Genomic DNA, 17,512 nt, shown 5'->3' with positions numbered 1-17,512 from the left:
TTGTTCAAGTAAGAACATCGCCTTAAAAATATTTCACTTTTCAATCTTTTCAAACAGTACTTTTTCGAACATTCGTTTTATGAATTTCGTTATCGAAGTATCCTTTCGTTTTACTCAAGTGAGATGTTTTTTGCGATTGTGTTGTGATTGTGTCGGTGATAGTGTTTTGTGTCAAAAACTGTGTCATATGTGCTTGTTTTTAAGTTGTTTTTACTTCTTTGTATTGAAGCCCTTTCGAAGAATTGTTCGTGCATTTCCAGTATTAGAAAATAAACAGCAAAAGTGATTCGAGGGAGCTTAGCCAGCAAGCTGTCCGTGCATATCGAACACGGATTTGGTGCATTTTTGGAACCATCTTGAACGATGCATTATCAATCCAGTGTTGCCTTAACGTCTCTAATCAATCGAACTCTTATTGCCCGGGACCGGCGCCGTTCTTTTTTTTATCATTTTCTTTTTCCAAAATTTAGAACCATTTCGAAAACCCAGTTTCTTTTTTCTCCAATCGAGCACGTTTCCCCAGGTCAAGTGTGGTTGCTATAGCGATCCTTCCATTTTCCCCAAGCAAACTGATTGCTATGGCGATCAATGCAATGCAATGGGATGAGCGTTAAGAGAATTTCCATACAAAGATGTGGTTTTGCATCGATTTTAGTGCGTCACTTTATCCAAGTAGGAGCAGCGTTAGGATTTGCAGCGTGACGTTAAGGATTTTTTATAATAAGATGTTTCCTTTCAAGCAAACTGCGACAAATATATTTTGGTCAAACCAATTCACAGACCTTAAGTAAGTATATTAAACATTGTACTAACTTATTTCCGTTTTGCTCGGGCTTATCGAGCAAATGAATGAGTTTTCAATTTAGTGCAAAAACCAAACGCACCAGATCCACTGATTTGGTACTTTAAATTGTTGCAAATCGATGGAAATTAACAAAAAGCAATTTAAACGCCTGTGACTGAATAATCTATCGCGGAGCGGCACGATTGGAAACCAATTTAAATGTTACCCCGAATGATGTCGCTCGGTGGCGTGCCCAAATGAAGTGATAGATGCCTGGCGGCCCGGGAAAACGCCCGGTTTTTGCCCGTGTCCTCAGACACATTGACATTGATACATTGTAAACGACGCGACACCGCGACGTTCGGCGAAATAGAGAATTAATATCTAAAACTAATGAAACTCTAATTAATGTTTCCGAATTGTTTTCCGATACCGGCATACGGTGTCCCGGCGGTCGTCAGCATAATTGCCGGCGCGGATGCGGCTGGCAAAATGGCTGATGGGCAAAATGGCGGCCCCAGCGGGCGGGGAGACCAATCCGGACAACCAACACCGATCGCGGTGGCGGTGGAATATAATTAAAGCGAAATAATTATGCCTATGACATATGAATTCCGACCGAGATAATGAGCGAGGGACCGACGTTGGTGCATGGCACTCTACAATGGTGTACGCAAACGGATCGGTTGTCCTCGTTGCGGTCGGGGCCAGACTATCTCCGAACCGGATCGGTCCATCGATGGTTGAAGGGCACGATTGGGAAATGAGCCGGGAACATAAAACATCGCTCCGGTATAATTATAAAATAAACGTAACATTTATTACAATTAAAACAACATAGATAGGAGCCGATGTGATAGTAATTAATTGGCTTCGGCCAGGGACGCCCATTGCGAATGGGTGCCAAAATTGTGCAACATAATGTCAAATACCGACGCATGTCGTATACGGGAGCAAAACATCGGTAAGCGATAGTACGATGGATTTGCTAGAGTATAAGAGATAAGAGCAGCACAAATGAGGTTTATCTGTTGGCGTTATTTGTTGATTGAAATTTCCAAAATATGTTATCGTTATAGATGCCATACTGTTCCTTTAGAATTTTAATAATTTAATAAAACAGTTTGGCACATAAAATGTTCACAATAAAATTTATGAACAGGGAGTAGATCTCGTTAGCTTTTCCAACGTAAAGCATACTCTTTAAAGCAACCAACATAACTTTTCCACTCAAGGGCACAGACCGAGGTAGGGAATTGAAGGGCCTAGAATCACGCCCGATGAAACGAAAACCAAGGGGTTCGAAAATTGTTTCTACCCAAAGTAGGAACAAGCCCAGAAACTCCGAGCACCCCGTACCCCGTATGGATGTGGCTGGATTAATTATTCATATTTCCACCATTTTAACCATCCATTTATATGTAAATTTTTCTCGCCTTGCCTTTACAGAACTCAGTGCCGAAATCAAGTGGGGAATCGGATTTCCCACTGTCGAGAGGCTAGGCAGGATTCCGAGCACCCGAAACGGATGGGTATCCATTTCCCGGACTGGGAAAAGGCGCGCCGGAAAAAATACCATGCGTACGGAGTGTAGCAATTAAAACGATAATCATAATTAAAGTAATGAGTGCGATAAATATTTTACCGTCGCGCAGGATCAACCCAGCTAGAAAACTGCTGACTAGAAAAAGCGGGCAAAAGGGGCAGAGGGGAAAGAACACATCGTTGGCCAGTAGTTTTTCTGATCGTAAAATTAATTCTCAACCCATCCGGAGGGCCCACCTCGGTCCTCGTTGGTTTGGTGGTTTCGGCGCATTTTTATCGATTTATGATCCTCAATCCCTCGATGGGGAAGGGATGCATAGTTTTTCGTAATGACAATCGACACAACTAGGACGATAAATGTGCACGTGTGAGCGTCTGTGTGTGTGTGTGTGTCCATGATGAACTGACCGATCGAGACCCGATGGAGACGGGAAATGGTCGAAAAAGCAAACAGCCCCATTTGCAGTGGGTGATAATTCTTTTACGACCATTACGAACCATTCCTAATGGGCCATTTTATGGGCTTTTGAACGGACGGCAGCGCCAATAATTAGCCCCGTGGGTTTGTTCTCTTCTCTCGCCAATCGGTTCGCGGAGGTTTTATCGATGAATTGTTTGCACGACCCATTGCAAACGACGCATGCTACCGATTTGGGGCTACCGTTTTGAGGGGCCTATTGTTTTGTCAGCTATACTATAGTTCGTACCGTCCCGGTGGTCAGCAAGAAAAACAAATCAAATTTACGACCACAACTACCGTGAAAGCATGCCCGTTTCCTCACCCAACTCGCCGTGAGAAAACCCGTACCCGGACGTCTTGGTGGAGTCGCCTGGTCGTTCGTGAAGAAAGGGTCATTTGCTGGCCTGCCGCAAATCGGCCAAAATATGTCGACAAGAGCACAAAAATGTTTGTCGCAAGCTCTCGGTAACGGCGGGAGTTTGAGGGAGGTCATAAAATTTGGAAGCAGTATTATGTCCGCGAAGTACCATAACCATTGTTAATGATGTTAAAATATGTTGCGTCGCAAGCAGCGCTAGGGGAAGAAAATATTTACTGCCAACATTCGTTCGGGAAAGAGGGAAAGCAAGCAAATGATGCTCGATAAGGGGCAATAAAGATCATGTGATGTATCAGTCTATTAGGAACATATTTTGATATCACATTAACAGTGCGCGGGCTCTTTGTGGACTTCCGCTAATACAATTAAGTATAAAACTATCTTTTGTGGATGTATGTGTTTGGTTAGAACTTTTAGAAGTTAGAACAATGCACTGCTGTGGTGGCGTAAACATTAAAATTTATTGCTCATCCAATACGTTCTTATACTTTGTAAACGCTCTGGACTTATTTGGCACTAGATTTAAAGTGCACATGAAACACTCGATTAATCGCAGCAGAATCTCAGTTACAGACAAACCACAAACAAATACCAAAACAGACTGTACTCTTGGCCAGCGCGAATTTCCACGGGAACATCTAGCTTTTAACGTCTTTGTAAACATCACCGCTGTCCAAACATCATTAAACGGTGTAAAGTAACTGGAACGATAATGATAACGATAATCGCCACCGGGAATGCCAGCGAGGGAAGCAACGCAACGGACAAGGAAAGGAAACGTGGAAGGCTCCTCGGAAAAATTGGGGAAAAAGAAGGGAGAACCCATTAAAGTTGTCTCCCGCGCGCGCTCTACAGCATGCTGCAAGCGCCGACCTCCGGAGTGAGCTATAAACATAAAAATCGCTACAAAAACGGTGGCGGCCGACACCTTGCGGCATCCGGAGCTGAATTTTCCAGGAACGTTATCTAGGACAACGATGTTTGGGCCGCCCGAAGCAACAGCACCAACGCTGTTGGTACAATATGTTAAGCGGCTCCGAAACGGATGGAAAGTATTCCTTTCGCCCGTCGAAGGAACAAAGGATGTCTCAACCTCGGGAAAGGACGTACTTCCAGGGAACATCCGTCAACCACGGGACACCGGCGGGCTGCATAATGGCCAGCAAATGACGAAAATACTGCGGAATTATAACATTTAATGATCATTAGGCTGAAGGATGGCGGTTCTCCCAGGCGCTGCTGCAGTGACATCGCGGCTGTTCGGCTCAAAACCCCCTCAACTCGAGAGCACAAAAAGCGCGATCCACTCACGAATACCACAATCAACGGGTGAGGGGCGGGGGGAGGTTTGTAGGGGTTGGCGACTGCTGCGTCAACTTCATCATATCATGCGAAACCAGGGACGATCGACGGGCATGTCGGCTGGTGGTGGTGGTGGTGATGGGATCTTGACTCGTTTTTTCTGCTTTGTTGTTTCTCTATACCATTTTCGTCGTTTTTCGACGCCTGGCCCTTGGCGCATCGTTGGCCGCGTCATTATCGACAGATGGCGCTTATTATATTAACGACACGTCGCGCGGATGTACACCCCAACATCCGGTGCTGTTACATCCTCCCAAACCTCCAGCAGCAACTAGCCGAGAAGCCCAAAATGATGACGTTTTGTTGCGTCTCTGTGGAGCGGTCTAGAACCAAGGACTTGTTTCTCATTTTCCGTTTCATCAAAATTATTTCACTGGCTTTCAAAACGATGCCTCAAGCAAGGATACATTTTCATAGACCGTTATGGATATTAACATGCATTATTGAGATTCAGTCTAGCATACTTTTTAAATAATTTAATGCTATAAACCTTCTGTTTGTGTGGTAATTTATTTTTATTGTGCTTTGGGAAAATCAATAAGTAAGTTCATTAAAGTTTTAAAAATCAAGAAGAATGTTTTTTTTAATACTTTATGAAACAGAAACAAACAAAAACTGATTTCGCAACAATCCTTCGGCTCGACAAGTTCATAGATACTATTTTATATGAGACAGAAGCTCCATTGAAAGCTTTTTCCAAACACATCCCGGGGAAATGATCACAGATACACTCTTCTGAAGCATCATGTTTCTATTCATCTCACTCATACGACGCTCTCCATCCCATTCCGTGAAGCCAACATCAAAATCATTTTCAACCAGGATAACGTGTTTCCCCACACACAGCTACGAAAATCCCCCCCAACGCTATTGCTGTGTTGGTGGCTTCAATCTCTCTCACACAAACACTCACAAAGGACGAGACGAACGGGAAATGGCGTGTTTGTGTTTGCGATGCATCCGATGTTTCCCCAGTCCGGGCCGCGTTGGGGATGAGTTTTTGAAGAGTCCGTGATTGGATGATTATGGAGCAACATCATTATGGAAACGAAGCAGCGGATGCGGAAACGTTGGCGTCGGGATCGGGGTGAAAATTCGCCACCCTCCAGCTTTGCCGGAAGTGTGTCAGCCCTGGGATGTGCGAAACGAATCTCGTGGGGCGATTGGGGAAGGCAACGGTAAAAAAACGAAACCAAAACAAACAGAAAGCAAATCCACGCACAGAAGAACGAGTAAAAAAAGCTAGAAAATAAACATGGCCAAAATCAGCGTCAAACATGGCACGGCGTGTAGATACTGAATCTTCACCACTATTCGCCCGTCGTTATTATGTATATTTATGAGCGAGCGCCTCGGGGAACGAACGCGAGGCGCGTACGTGTGCCGGCGTTCTGTTCGTGTGTATATGCCCAGCATCCATTCGGCTGCAGTAAATTGAATGAACCGGAATGGAGCGCGCCTCCAGCGTACGGCAAAAGGGCGGCCAGAAGAAAAACCCACACCGGGGAAGGATCCGCATGTATTCGATTGATATACAGTGATAGCGTTAACATTTCTACGATGTTTTTCTCCTTCTTGTTTTTTTTTGCTGGTTCCTCACGGGGGAGGATTTTCCGTCCCCTCCGACCCCCGAGAATGGTGAAAATGTTACATTCATTCATGAATGTATTCCGCTTTCTTCAGCCCATTGCCACCATGTTTTATTTTCGGCTCGTCGTTGCTTTCCTTTTTCGGCTCATCGCTTTCATCCCCGGGGGGTAAAACCGTTGCCGATGTCCTATTTTTCTCTCAGTAGTATATTTTCCAACATGGATAACTTTTGGATCTGTTTTTTACTCCCCCTTCATCCCGCCGGCTCCGTTTTGCTCCCTCGAGCGGCAACACAGAAGACGAGCAAAAACAACAACTCGAACACGAACGCCTAATACATATTTTGCCTTCATTTTCACCAATAGAACACACATTTCGGGGCGTACTCAACGGCGCCATATAATATGCGTTTATGGTCATCAAATTTAAATCGAATCTCATCAACGGACCCATGCCGCATGCCGGAGCCACTGGTGGGAAGGATGATTTGATGGTTTTTGAAGTAGAAGTAGAGACACAAGCGTACGGTGCGGGCTGCGAGGACACTCCCCGTGAGCTCTTCCAAGCTCGCCAGCCAGCCTCTCTCTCTCTCGGTGTTTGGGTCCGTGCATAAATATGCTACAGGACATTTGTTCGAAAAATAATCAACAAGGTATTTATGAACAAATTGGGACCGAATAACGCTACCCGCTTCGTGCCGATGGATGGCCGCACCCGAGGTCAGGGTTTCGATATTTATGAGGTGTATCTTCATTTAGGTTGGTTTATGGACAACACCTCGTTTCTATTGATATTAGTTTTAAATGCGAGCTTTTAGTTATTTTCGCAGAGAGGTTTACTATTGTAGTTTATCAATAATATTTTCTCGTCTCAGAATTTAATAGAGAACTAAATTAATAAAATTAAAATTAAAGTAGTTTCATTTAATTTACATATTCTCCATGTAACCCCTTTCAAACAACTTTTATATGAGTTCCATGCACCACCCCAACCTCGACGAACCCCAATATTCCCTGTAACGAGTGCAAACATTTTGAGCATAGCATTGCAAAATTTACATTGTTGTCTCCGGCTGCCTTTTATGTACGTGTTTTTGCTTTCTTCTTTTGTGCCATTCTCACAAATGCTTCTAAAGCAATTTCATTCTTCTAACATGACGCTCCCCGATTCAAGACACCACTTTCCGCTCCAAATCGCGAAATGGTGCTGGGAAAAACGGGGCACACAATTGTTTGGGGAACACAATGTAGCAGTTCTCGTCTCCATCGAGCGCTCGCGTTTGTATGTGTTTAAATATATAAGCGAAAGTGGTGAGGACTGGATTTCGCTTTCCCAGTGCAGCTCCAGTGCGGTCGTTTGTGGTCGTGAGCAGTGCTGCAGCCATTTTTATTGAAGCAGTCGGGAAAGTGCATCGATTTTTCCTGTCCACGGGTGAATGTTTGCTTTTTGCTTCAAAATCACCGACAACGCTTTAGGATTGCATTTAAATTAAATTTTCAAAGAAAGGAATAAAAGAGCTGTTGACTGGATGACGATTCGTTTTGAAGTTGAAAAGAGTTCGAATGTTTTCAAGCTTTTTTATTTCTCAGAAACGCTCGATGCTTGAAGCGAAACAAGGATGTAAATAAAAAATATATACGCCAATAAACCTTACCGATTATCAACACCACATTACAATGCACTCGACGTCAGCCTCCGAACCATATGCTGCACGAATGTAATGGTAATAATTACGCTCGAGTGTTATTCCTTGCCATTCGCTTTAACGAAAGCATGAAACCGAACAACTGCGTACCACCTTGTCCTTGATGCTCATTTTATCGATCTCTTAGCCCCTCGCACGGTCCCCGAAATTTGGGAGGAAAATTATGCTGTCGTTGATACGGCGTTTCTCCTTTCCCCCTCCGGGAGGGTAGCACCTGCGAGTGGGAAGTTTTCCTCCCCGCAACCGGGTAGCGCGTTGAAATTGCGCAAAATAGTCCCATCATCATCTGGCACAAGCAGCCGAAGCACCGTGACAAAGTAGCATAGCTTTTCACCTCCACCGAAGATGCGATTTCCTCAACCGCTTTCCCACCGACCGGAGGTGACTGTCACGTTCGCCTGTTAATTACATGTAATAGAAATGTTTGCTTGTCACAGAATATTTCCCTAATCACCTCCCGGCCACGATTGGGTGGGTGGCCGCCCACCTAACTTCCAGGCCCTCCCTCCCGCAGTGGTACATTCCGTATGCTGATCGACATTTCCCCAGCACAACACATGTTGTTTGCCGAAGTGCCATGTTACCTTTGCCTCCCGACACGATGCACGAAGGCACGGAACGGGATTCGCGGCAAATGCGGCACTCGTTACGTACGGTTTAATTAAATGCAATAAAATTCCGCCCGATGGGAAAACAGGGCAAACGCACGCCGCATACCTAAACAAACCGACGAGGGCGGCCACGTGTTGCCCGAAACCCTTTGGAGTTGGCTTCAGATTTCACCGTCGAAGCCTTCGTGCTTAGGGGAAAGCCGTCGGGTGGGCAAGATAAGGAAATTGAACGTATCGATTATTATCGATGGTTCGAGTCGTGGGAACGCAAATCCTTAAATTATCAAAGGTAACACAAAATGAGCAATTGAGATAAAATAACATAACTTGTTTAAATGGCAAATGAAAATTCCCTCTCTACAATTAAAGAAACTAATGCAATCATAAACTAGCGCTAAACTTCTAATCCCCGTCCAAACCGATATGCCCCAGCCGTATGAGGCGATGACAGAGTCATCCTTCATTATCATTCCCTTTTACGCACAGCATAAATGTAAATGTCGTCGGATTTGATCGATTTGAGTAATATTTATTTTTACGATCTCCCCCGATAACGCCCGTTTGCCGACTAATGCAATTGTCGATAGCATTATTTATCTGCCCTCTTACACCGGTGTTAGGGTGTGGGCTTTTATCTAAACGAACCCCCTCAACCAAACCCCTGGCGAAACGGAGGGCGAGCTCAATTACTTCCCGCATCCACACACCGGATGATACAGATCATCAGATTTTACATCGCCGATTTGTAACCCGATAGGCAAAACACTTTACAGCTTTCAACACCTTCACCTACTTGACGCGCGGCGTTCATGAACACGTCCTGCAGGCGTCCGGCTAATCGTAAAACGTGGACAACCCAATGGCAAACGGTATCTGGCGCAAACGTTTTCAAACAACATTGTATTTACATGATGTTAATTGAAAAAGACCAATCGAGTGCGCACGATTGCGGAGCTGCCAGTAAAGGCGACAGACTGTACGGTCGGATTGGAACGTTTCCACCGGACCGTTTGTGGAAAGTGCTGGACCGGTCGCGTCGAGAAAATCAATAAAGAAACAATTTAACAGCTGTCTATCGGTCAATTATCTCTGTCAGAGTATCATCCCGCATCCTGCCGGTCCGATGGTGAAAGGCTCGACTGTTTTCTACGGATTAGGAAATCCCGTCTCGGGGAGGAAATACATGGTGGCTGGTTGGGGTTTGGAGGGGGGGCTAAAGTGCTCCAACATGTTTCGAATAATTGATGATACATCAGTGAGAGAGAGAGAAAGCCCTGGAAAAACTGCCAACACCATGTTTGCCTACCGGTGAGGCTCTTCGTAGCCCTCGATGGAAGGAAACCAACTTCCACGGTGGGTTTCCGGGAACTGAGGGATTCGTAGGGAAGATTCCCGTAATTTCCACATCGTTCCAAGAAGCACGTTCACCAGCTGCACCCGAGACTGACCACCGTCCACGCACACACATGCTGTTGGGTGCAATAAACGGGACCCGGTAGTTCAGATGCGGACACACTGCATGCCTGATTGCATCCCTGGAGCCCTCGAGGCTACAATCGACGGACAACAGCCCGGACGGGATCATCATTATCCAGCTATTGACATGCAATGGACGACTTATAATAGAGAGTCAAAAGTCTGTTAACGTGTGCCGGTGTGACTCCCGTGCCGAGGAGTCATCTTCTGGCTCCGGGCCGGAAAAAGCCGGACCGCCTGCACAAAGGCCTCGCTTCGAGCAGGTCTTAGTGGTCATCGGCTACATTTTGGCTACGTACGCTGACCGACATCCATTAGGGCTGACGCTCTTTTGCGGTCCAACGGAAGCGCACTGGCGCTGGCAGATGCAATCTTGCCAACCGATGACCGCCACGGATGAGCGGGCCCCTTTCCAAATCACTGACCGATGTCTAATGGAAATCTGAGTCCTCGCAAATCGCAAGATAGGCTAACGGCACTTGCTAATGCGCTCCCGGGGGCTGGAGCCCATCCGTTTTCCGGACGGTTTCCAAATTTATAAACCGAACCAAAGCGGCCAGGGAACCAGCGTGCCCGGCTTGTGTCTGCCAAAACTTTGATTGCGGTATAATGCGCTCGACAAAGTGCACCGAAGTGCACATTCGGTATCAGGGCCCGGTGTCTCGATGCGCCATTTGCCGGGACGACTGTATCGACTGGACGTCGATGGGAGAGTTATCGAAAATCTGCGACACTCTCTGATAAATTGTAAGTGTGTACGGTCAAAGTCGTGTCTAGCGAGTGGCGATCCTAATGGATAGCTGGAACTTAGCCCAACCAATGGTTAAATGTAAGAAATAATTATTGTCCCACTTTGATTTCTAAAACCAACTCAATACCTCTTTTACAAATGACTTTAAATGGAATGAATGAACATCTTTTCGTTCGTCTAAAGTTTAGACTCTAAACCATACATTTATGTATCTCCAGTAGTCACTTATTATTGCCTAAGATTTTGACAATTTAATTAAATTAAATTGAAATATTCACTGCTTACGCACATTGGTTCCATTCCAAATTACTTCCCACCCAAAATCACTGCTCAGTAAAATTTTCGATGGTGAACTATGCCCTTTATCGTGCAATTACTTCCTTATCGCACGTGGTCACATTTATGACCTTTTCCCCAACGCACCCAGATAACAACCGAAGAAAGACATATAGCATATCGTTACCTCTTCTGCCATCAACCGTGCAACCGTGGCCAATCGATGCCGAAACATTGCCGGGGTGCAGTAAAAACGGGTTAAACGCATTGCCAATTACCCACCATCGGTGGACTCGGTTGTCCTGCACGGTCGGAACAACACGTATAAATTCATCGACACTACGGCGTGTAACCGTTATTGAAATGAATGCGCCTATATTAGAGCCCAATTACACGCATCGCAGTCCCAGGGGGATGGCGAGATTAGGAGAAGCGAAACCGGTTGTATTGCTGGTGGGAGGATGGGGGTGTGTAAGTAATCGGGCACACCGTATGGTATCGGATCGGATCGACCGAACCCGAAACATGCACGCCGCCCGTCGGCTTTTACGACGTTCAATCATCAGTTTTTACGGCGATCCATCAAACGTTTGGGTGATTAATTGGACGCACCGGACGGTTTTACGTGTGCGTCACGGGGTTCAAAGGGTTCAGGTTGCCTGTGTTCCGGAGCTCCTTTTTGGACGGTGGTGACACTGGTACTTACTTGAGCCGAGTCGATCACGCCACGCCATCGGATTCGCCACCAGACCCTGCAGGCCCGGCCAGTAGAGGTGCGTCCGGTCGACGAGGGGACCGGCATGGGCCTTCATCGGCCCCGACCCGTGGTTCTGCGACAGATACTGCGCCATGTTGGCTGCCGCGGCGACGGCCGCCGTGAAGCGGGGCATTCCGCCTGGAACGAAAAGTTCAACACCAGCACGAGTCTATTAATTATTTTGTCACACAGGTCTTGCTAGTGAAGGACAGATAGGCAGATGTTTATTAAAAATATTTTATGCACGATATAAATCTTATGGACGAATATATACACAACGTTTCATTAGTAGTTCAAAGCCATGACCTGTAAGGTAATTTTAGCCTCAACCTCAGCCTATCGTTAATGATAAATTCATTTCTGTGGGTCGAAATAAAAGTAGAACCCTTTAAAATATATAAGTATTCAATCAAGAAATTATCTCCTAATAATTCTGTATGTGCATGCTTTTATTAACTGGTTGTGAATATGTTTGAAACTAGGACCATATTTTGTATTAAGGAGTACAACGCTTCACGAGACGCAATTAACCATTACTGCCTTTTAAACCATTACTGTTCAATTTACATCTTATATAAGTTATAGACAGTTCAAACTATGTACAAATAGCTGATAAATATAATTACAACATCTTAGAGCTTATAAGTATTTCTAAGCTAACAATCGGACTTAAAGTATCGGCATAAAGTCAGAAACGACCTTCTATTTCCATCTTAACTTGGATAACTATAATAATCTTAGTTATAGTTACTCTTACAAAATATCATCTTTTGACCTCAAAGACACTAAACTCCATCGTTACTAAGACGTTCCCATGGAAACACTTTGGCTTACCTCCTAAGGCATTCAGTTGAGCGGTGGTGACGGGCGGGGGCCGGGACAGAATCGTGTCGATGCCGTGTGGGTTGCTGGCGGTGCTGGTGTGCGTTTGCGCCTGCGACACGGCCGTCTGATGGCCGGGACTTCCGCCCGGATGTTGGCCAGGCGTCCCTGCACCGTGATGCTGCTGCGGATGCGCATGCTGCTGATGCTGCGCGGCCTTCATCTCCGTCATGGAGTGCAGCGCCGCCAGCGGAGGTCCGAGGAAACTGAGCTGCAGCTTATGGTCCAGCATGTCCGAGATCGTGTGTGGCGTCTTGCCCTTCGCGCCCGCCAGGTGGTTGTGGTTCACCGCCCCACTACTGTTGTTGTTGTTGTTGTGAAGGTGGTGATGCTGTTGCTGCTGATGTTGTTGATGTTGCTGGTGGTGTTGCTGGTGTTGGTGCTGATGGTGGGCAAGATGGTGAGCTGAGAGCGCAAAAGATGAACCCGATGGTGATTGACCGGGGCCGGAGCTTCCGTGACAACCGACCTGCTGGCCGCAATTCCCTCCTGGTCCCTGGCCTACGTGCGAGAGATTTTCGGGACTGCGAGACGATCCGACACTGTCCTCTCCGACCTGCGGACTTCCGGACAATGGATAACTGCCCAGCGGACCGAGTTCACCGTCCTTCGTTTGACTAGAGTACGATCGTGCACTTCCGAGTGGACTTCCGCAGGACTCTTCGGGACGATGCTTCCCGGAACCGGACTCACGACCTCCCGACGGCTCCGGACTTCCCTCCGATCCGTAACTTCCGCTGTGGAGTCGTCCGTTTACCGGACTATGACCACGAGGACTTCCCGGCAGTATGTTAATGTGATCTTCGTCGTGATCTGGTTTGTCGTGTTCACTACCACCACTACCCCCGTATACTCCCGCCAAGCCGCTCACTCCGAGGTGTGTCTGGAGCGAATCCACCGTTCCACCAAGGTGGGAATAGGGCCTCCCGTAAGGACTATCGGACTGCTCGTGTGCACCGTCACGCCCAGGACTACCCGGACCGAGACCAACACCACCACCACTACCACCGCCACCTGCTCCACCGAGGTACAGATTGACCGGACTTCCGGTATCGCCGTGGTGTGCGGGCAGAACTCCGCCACGGAAGTGGTGACCGGCCGTTGCGGCGTGCTGCGACAGGTTCAGCAGCGACCCGGCGGCACCGGCGAGCGTGGGCGGAAGCGCGGGAAGGCCGGCGAGGCCGGGCGCGGGGTCGTACGAGGACGACGATGACGACGACGACGACGGATCGCGGAAGCCAAAGTTGCTGCCGAAGCTAAATCCATGCGTTCCGAGCAGGCCGGGAGATCGGAAGGCCGCCAGGGTCAACGCTTGGTACCCGGCCGGGACCGGGTTGTCGGTTGTACTCTACACCCCACGAACTTTCCCTGTACGCCAGCCGGTACCCAACCGTTGGGACGCACAAATCGGCGCAAGCTGAGATTGATGCTAGCACAAGACAAATCTCCTAAAGCCGTCGCACTTTGTACTTGTTTGTTCCGCGATTTCAAAACCAGCACAAGTTGAGCACAAATTGAGCCGCAAACCACACAAAAACGAAAGGTTCTAGCAATTGTAACTGTACCTCAAAACAATCATTTCCACTGTTCACGTTGCTGTCACTTTTAAAAAGCTTGTTTGAATTCTTTTACATTTCAATTACCAACTTTGTTGCTTTCTGCTTTCCTCAGATCATTCATATCTAATTCACTTTTTAATCAAACCGTATGTTTCGTTTCTAATTTATTTTCTCTTAAGTTAATTTCAACTTTCTTTATTCTTTGTATTTTTCGTTGAGAAAATATTTGTTTATAATTTAATTGAAATTCGAGAAACACTCTACTTTTCACCAACAACTTATCGGTTCCCAACCACTCAAGCACTTACGCGTAGCAGTTGGAAATTTCGGCCGTAACCAAAACAATTTTCCACACTCCGTACAATGTCACTGTTCCACATTTACGCGACGCACATTTACCCCTACGGACAAAGAATCCCACTGCGTGTCCGGTGCGTCCGGTTGTCGCGAGTCAACGTGCTGGAATGATGACGATGATGGCCACCGCCGGACCGGATCAGGTTATTAGAAAGGATTTATCGGCACACACACACACACAAACACGAGTGTACGTACGCAGCCATTCGGCGCTAGAATAAAGGCAACGGCAAAACGACGACGTGATTCCCGAAATCAATCTACACCGCCGGACGCCAAAGCTTCCGTTTTCGAGAGTCGAGCTTAGTTCCGGACGAACGTTGCACATCTACTGGATGCTGGCACGCTCGAGGTGTCCGTGCTGAGTCCTCAGCGGGCTCGCTCGATCGCTCCGCCCATCGTTTAAAAAGGGATAAAAAGGTGGAGCACCAGAGTGCGCTTGAAGAAGTCAAACACAAACACACATGCTGTCGACGAATCGGGTAGGAACGCAAAGGACGGATAGAGCTGGGATGATGGAAGATATGAGCAGGATGTAAAACTCGTTTCTCCTGTTTTCTGACGGTGTGCGCTTTCAACCCCCGGCTGCGACTGCGCACCAATACCAACATACACGCTGCTGATGACATGATATCCCTTCTGCTCTTCCTTCCAACGATGCAAAACAAAATGCCCGTAAGTCCGTTTGAGACCGGAACGGAGGGGATGCTTGTGGAGCTGCCTTCGTGCGCAGTCAATGCAACTCGAAGTTCATTAATTCATCGTTCTTTCTCTTTCGCACAAAAAAGCCTCAGCCTGCTCCCGAATCCCCCCTTTACCATCTTTACTACGAGATGGTCTCGTTTCATCCATCTTTCGAGAAGCGCGTCTCGGGGTCAGGTTGATCGTGGGTTCAATCGTGAAAGCTTCTATTTCACATTAGTGCCACCCTTGCGAACACCTTGTGGGAGGTGGGGGGGTACATGATGGAGTGTGGTGTAAGGAAACTTGTCTCCCTTTCCCCTCCACTACCACCACCATTATCGGCTCCCCAGGCCAGTACAACATAAACAATGTCGCCCGCCGCAAGTTCATATGAGTAGCTAATCCTTTCTTGTTTCGTTTTATGCTCTCCATTCAACTCGTCCTTTCTCATCTCGTCCTGTGAAGCACAGACACACTCGCGCACGGGAGGATTACAAGCACCAACACAAGCGGAATTGAAGGGCTGAACCAGGGGACGGAAAATGGGACTGTGTGAGTGTGTGTTTGAGTCGCCCCCCTCGGAAACGGTGGTCTATATTTTAAATTCGTTTTTAGTCATTTTCTATACAACACAATAATGATGTTAGGATTACACGCCCTCCCTGCCCGCGAACCCCTTTTCACCTCGCCCGGAAAGTCGTGGTGACTTCGGTGGAGGACGACACGGGCAGGGTTTTGCTATAATTTCGTAATTTTTAGTGTGCGGTGTTTGTGCGACTCTCGACTCCGACTTTAGTAGTTTTCCGAAGCGGCGGCAAAGAGGATCTTCAAGGATGCTGCTCTGTCCCACTCTCACTTCGCGCGAGCTTCGAGCGTCCACGTTTGCAGGTGGTTATTCCGGGTGGCTGGCGATTGCGCACAGGACCTCTCAGACACGAGGGAGGGGAGAGGGAACCCGTTCGCCGTGTGTGTAATCCCCGTTTGCTTCGTGCCATTTGCATAGGTCACCAACCAACCAGCGATTTTCCCTCGCCGCTCGGTGCGGAGATGTTGACCCTTTCACACCGTTAAAGGGTTGGCGTGGTATTATTCCATCGTTTTGCTTTTCGCTTAATCCCATGCTATCACCTTGTTTTTTTTTCTTGTTCTTCCTCGGCATTACACAGACTTATTTACCAACTCAAAAATGGACTACTGTGTGGCAGTACATTAGCCACGGGTTTTCCTGCAGCTCGGCAGTTTATGAGCGGAGCGTAAAGTTTGCGATTTTTGTCACCACTTTTGCAATAGCGATTCCATGCGGAAAAAGCAACACTGGACCAGGGAAGATAGAAAGTGACGAAAATTCGTCTCGAACAAGAAACATTCGAATGTTATGTAGGAGCAAACGAAAAGGAACCGAAAATTGCATCTTAAACTATAAAGAGTTCAACACTTAAAATTATATGGATAAAAAAGAAAACACCACACTAAACATGCAAACCACAACGCGTCGGATAGGAACCTTCTACAGAAACTGGCGAAAAACTACCAAACCGCAAACATGCAACATGGCGAAAGTTTCCCACTTTTTTTGTTTCAGTTTCTGTTTCTGTTTCTCTGTTCGCTGCCAATGCTTATCGGGAAGAATTGGAACAGAAACTGCATGCACGGGAAAGAAGTTTTGCTGACGGGCAGTTTCCAGCTGCTGTTGCCAGTGAAATTATTATAGCAGTTCTCGTCGTGCAGCTACTTGCATTATTAGCACACGGTTCACCTGGCACTTTGCTGTGGAAGTGCCGTACCACTTGGCATTAGCATTATTTTTAAGAGCCTCGCGTTGCACTTTTTGTTCAGTTTGTATGATGGCTTTTCCGTTTGCTCAAATTCAAACCAATGCGAGTTAATTCTAATATTCCTCGTGTAGAAAATTTGGCAAGTTAATTATCATCTCGCAGGTTCAATCGTGTTCCTAACCGGAGCCATGGACTCGAAAGTTGATCATTCGGCATTGGTGACGCTCATAATTATTATGAACCGTGAAGCATTGCCCTGCGACGACATCCTCCAGCCATCCGCTTGCGTCCATTCAAGCAGTCACGTCGGAAGTCAGCCCCCGGGAACCGCAGCATCACTAATTAAACTGCCGTAAAATTATCACACCTTTCGGCTTGCATTCGAGCACCCGACCATTCGATGGTGTGCGTTTGAGGCGAGTGTGTGTTGGGCTCTGCAGATGAACGACGCACTTTCCACTGCCGGCGAGCATAATAGCATTGGAAAATCCGTCCGAAAATGACGAGGGACTGGACGCAAAGAAGCAGAAGGCTGTGAATGGGAATTGCTACGACAAAA

General features: G+C 47.0%; 1 protein-coding gene across 1 annotated transcript in view; it reads right to left on the bottom strand.

Annotated features, from left to right (window-relative positions):
• The window catches only part of LOC131259465 (collagen alpha-1(III) chain), a 45,903-nt gene that overhangs the window by 27,885 nt on the left and 506 nt on the right, over window positions 1–17,512 (bottom strand). The window contains exons 2-5 of the mRNA XM_058260968.1: window positions 13,048–13,834; window positions 12,531–12,837; window positions 11,646–11,834; window positions 10,392–10,394 (exon numbers count right to left, since the gene is read on the bottom strand). Of these exons, the coding sequence (XP_058116951.1) occupies window positions 10,392–10,394; window positions 11,646–11,834; window positions 12,531–12,837; window positions 13,048–13,834 (1,286 nt within the window). The remainder of the gene's footprint in view (window positions 1–10,391; window positions 10,395–11,645; window positions 11,835–12,530; window positions 12,838–13,047; window positions 13,835–17,512) is intronic.

Source organism: Anopheles coustani, chromosome 3 (assembly GCF_943734705.1).
Source record: "Anopheles coustani chromosome 3, idAnoCousDA_361_x.2, whole genome shotgun sequence".
Taxonomy (NCBI): Eukaryota; Metazoa; Arthropoda; class Insecta; order Diptera; family Culicidae; genus Anopheles; species Anopheles coustani.
The sequence above is the reverse complement of the archived record's forward strand: the minus strand, read 5'-3'. Positions and strand labels throughout refer to the sequence as shown.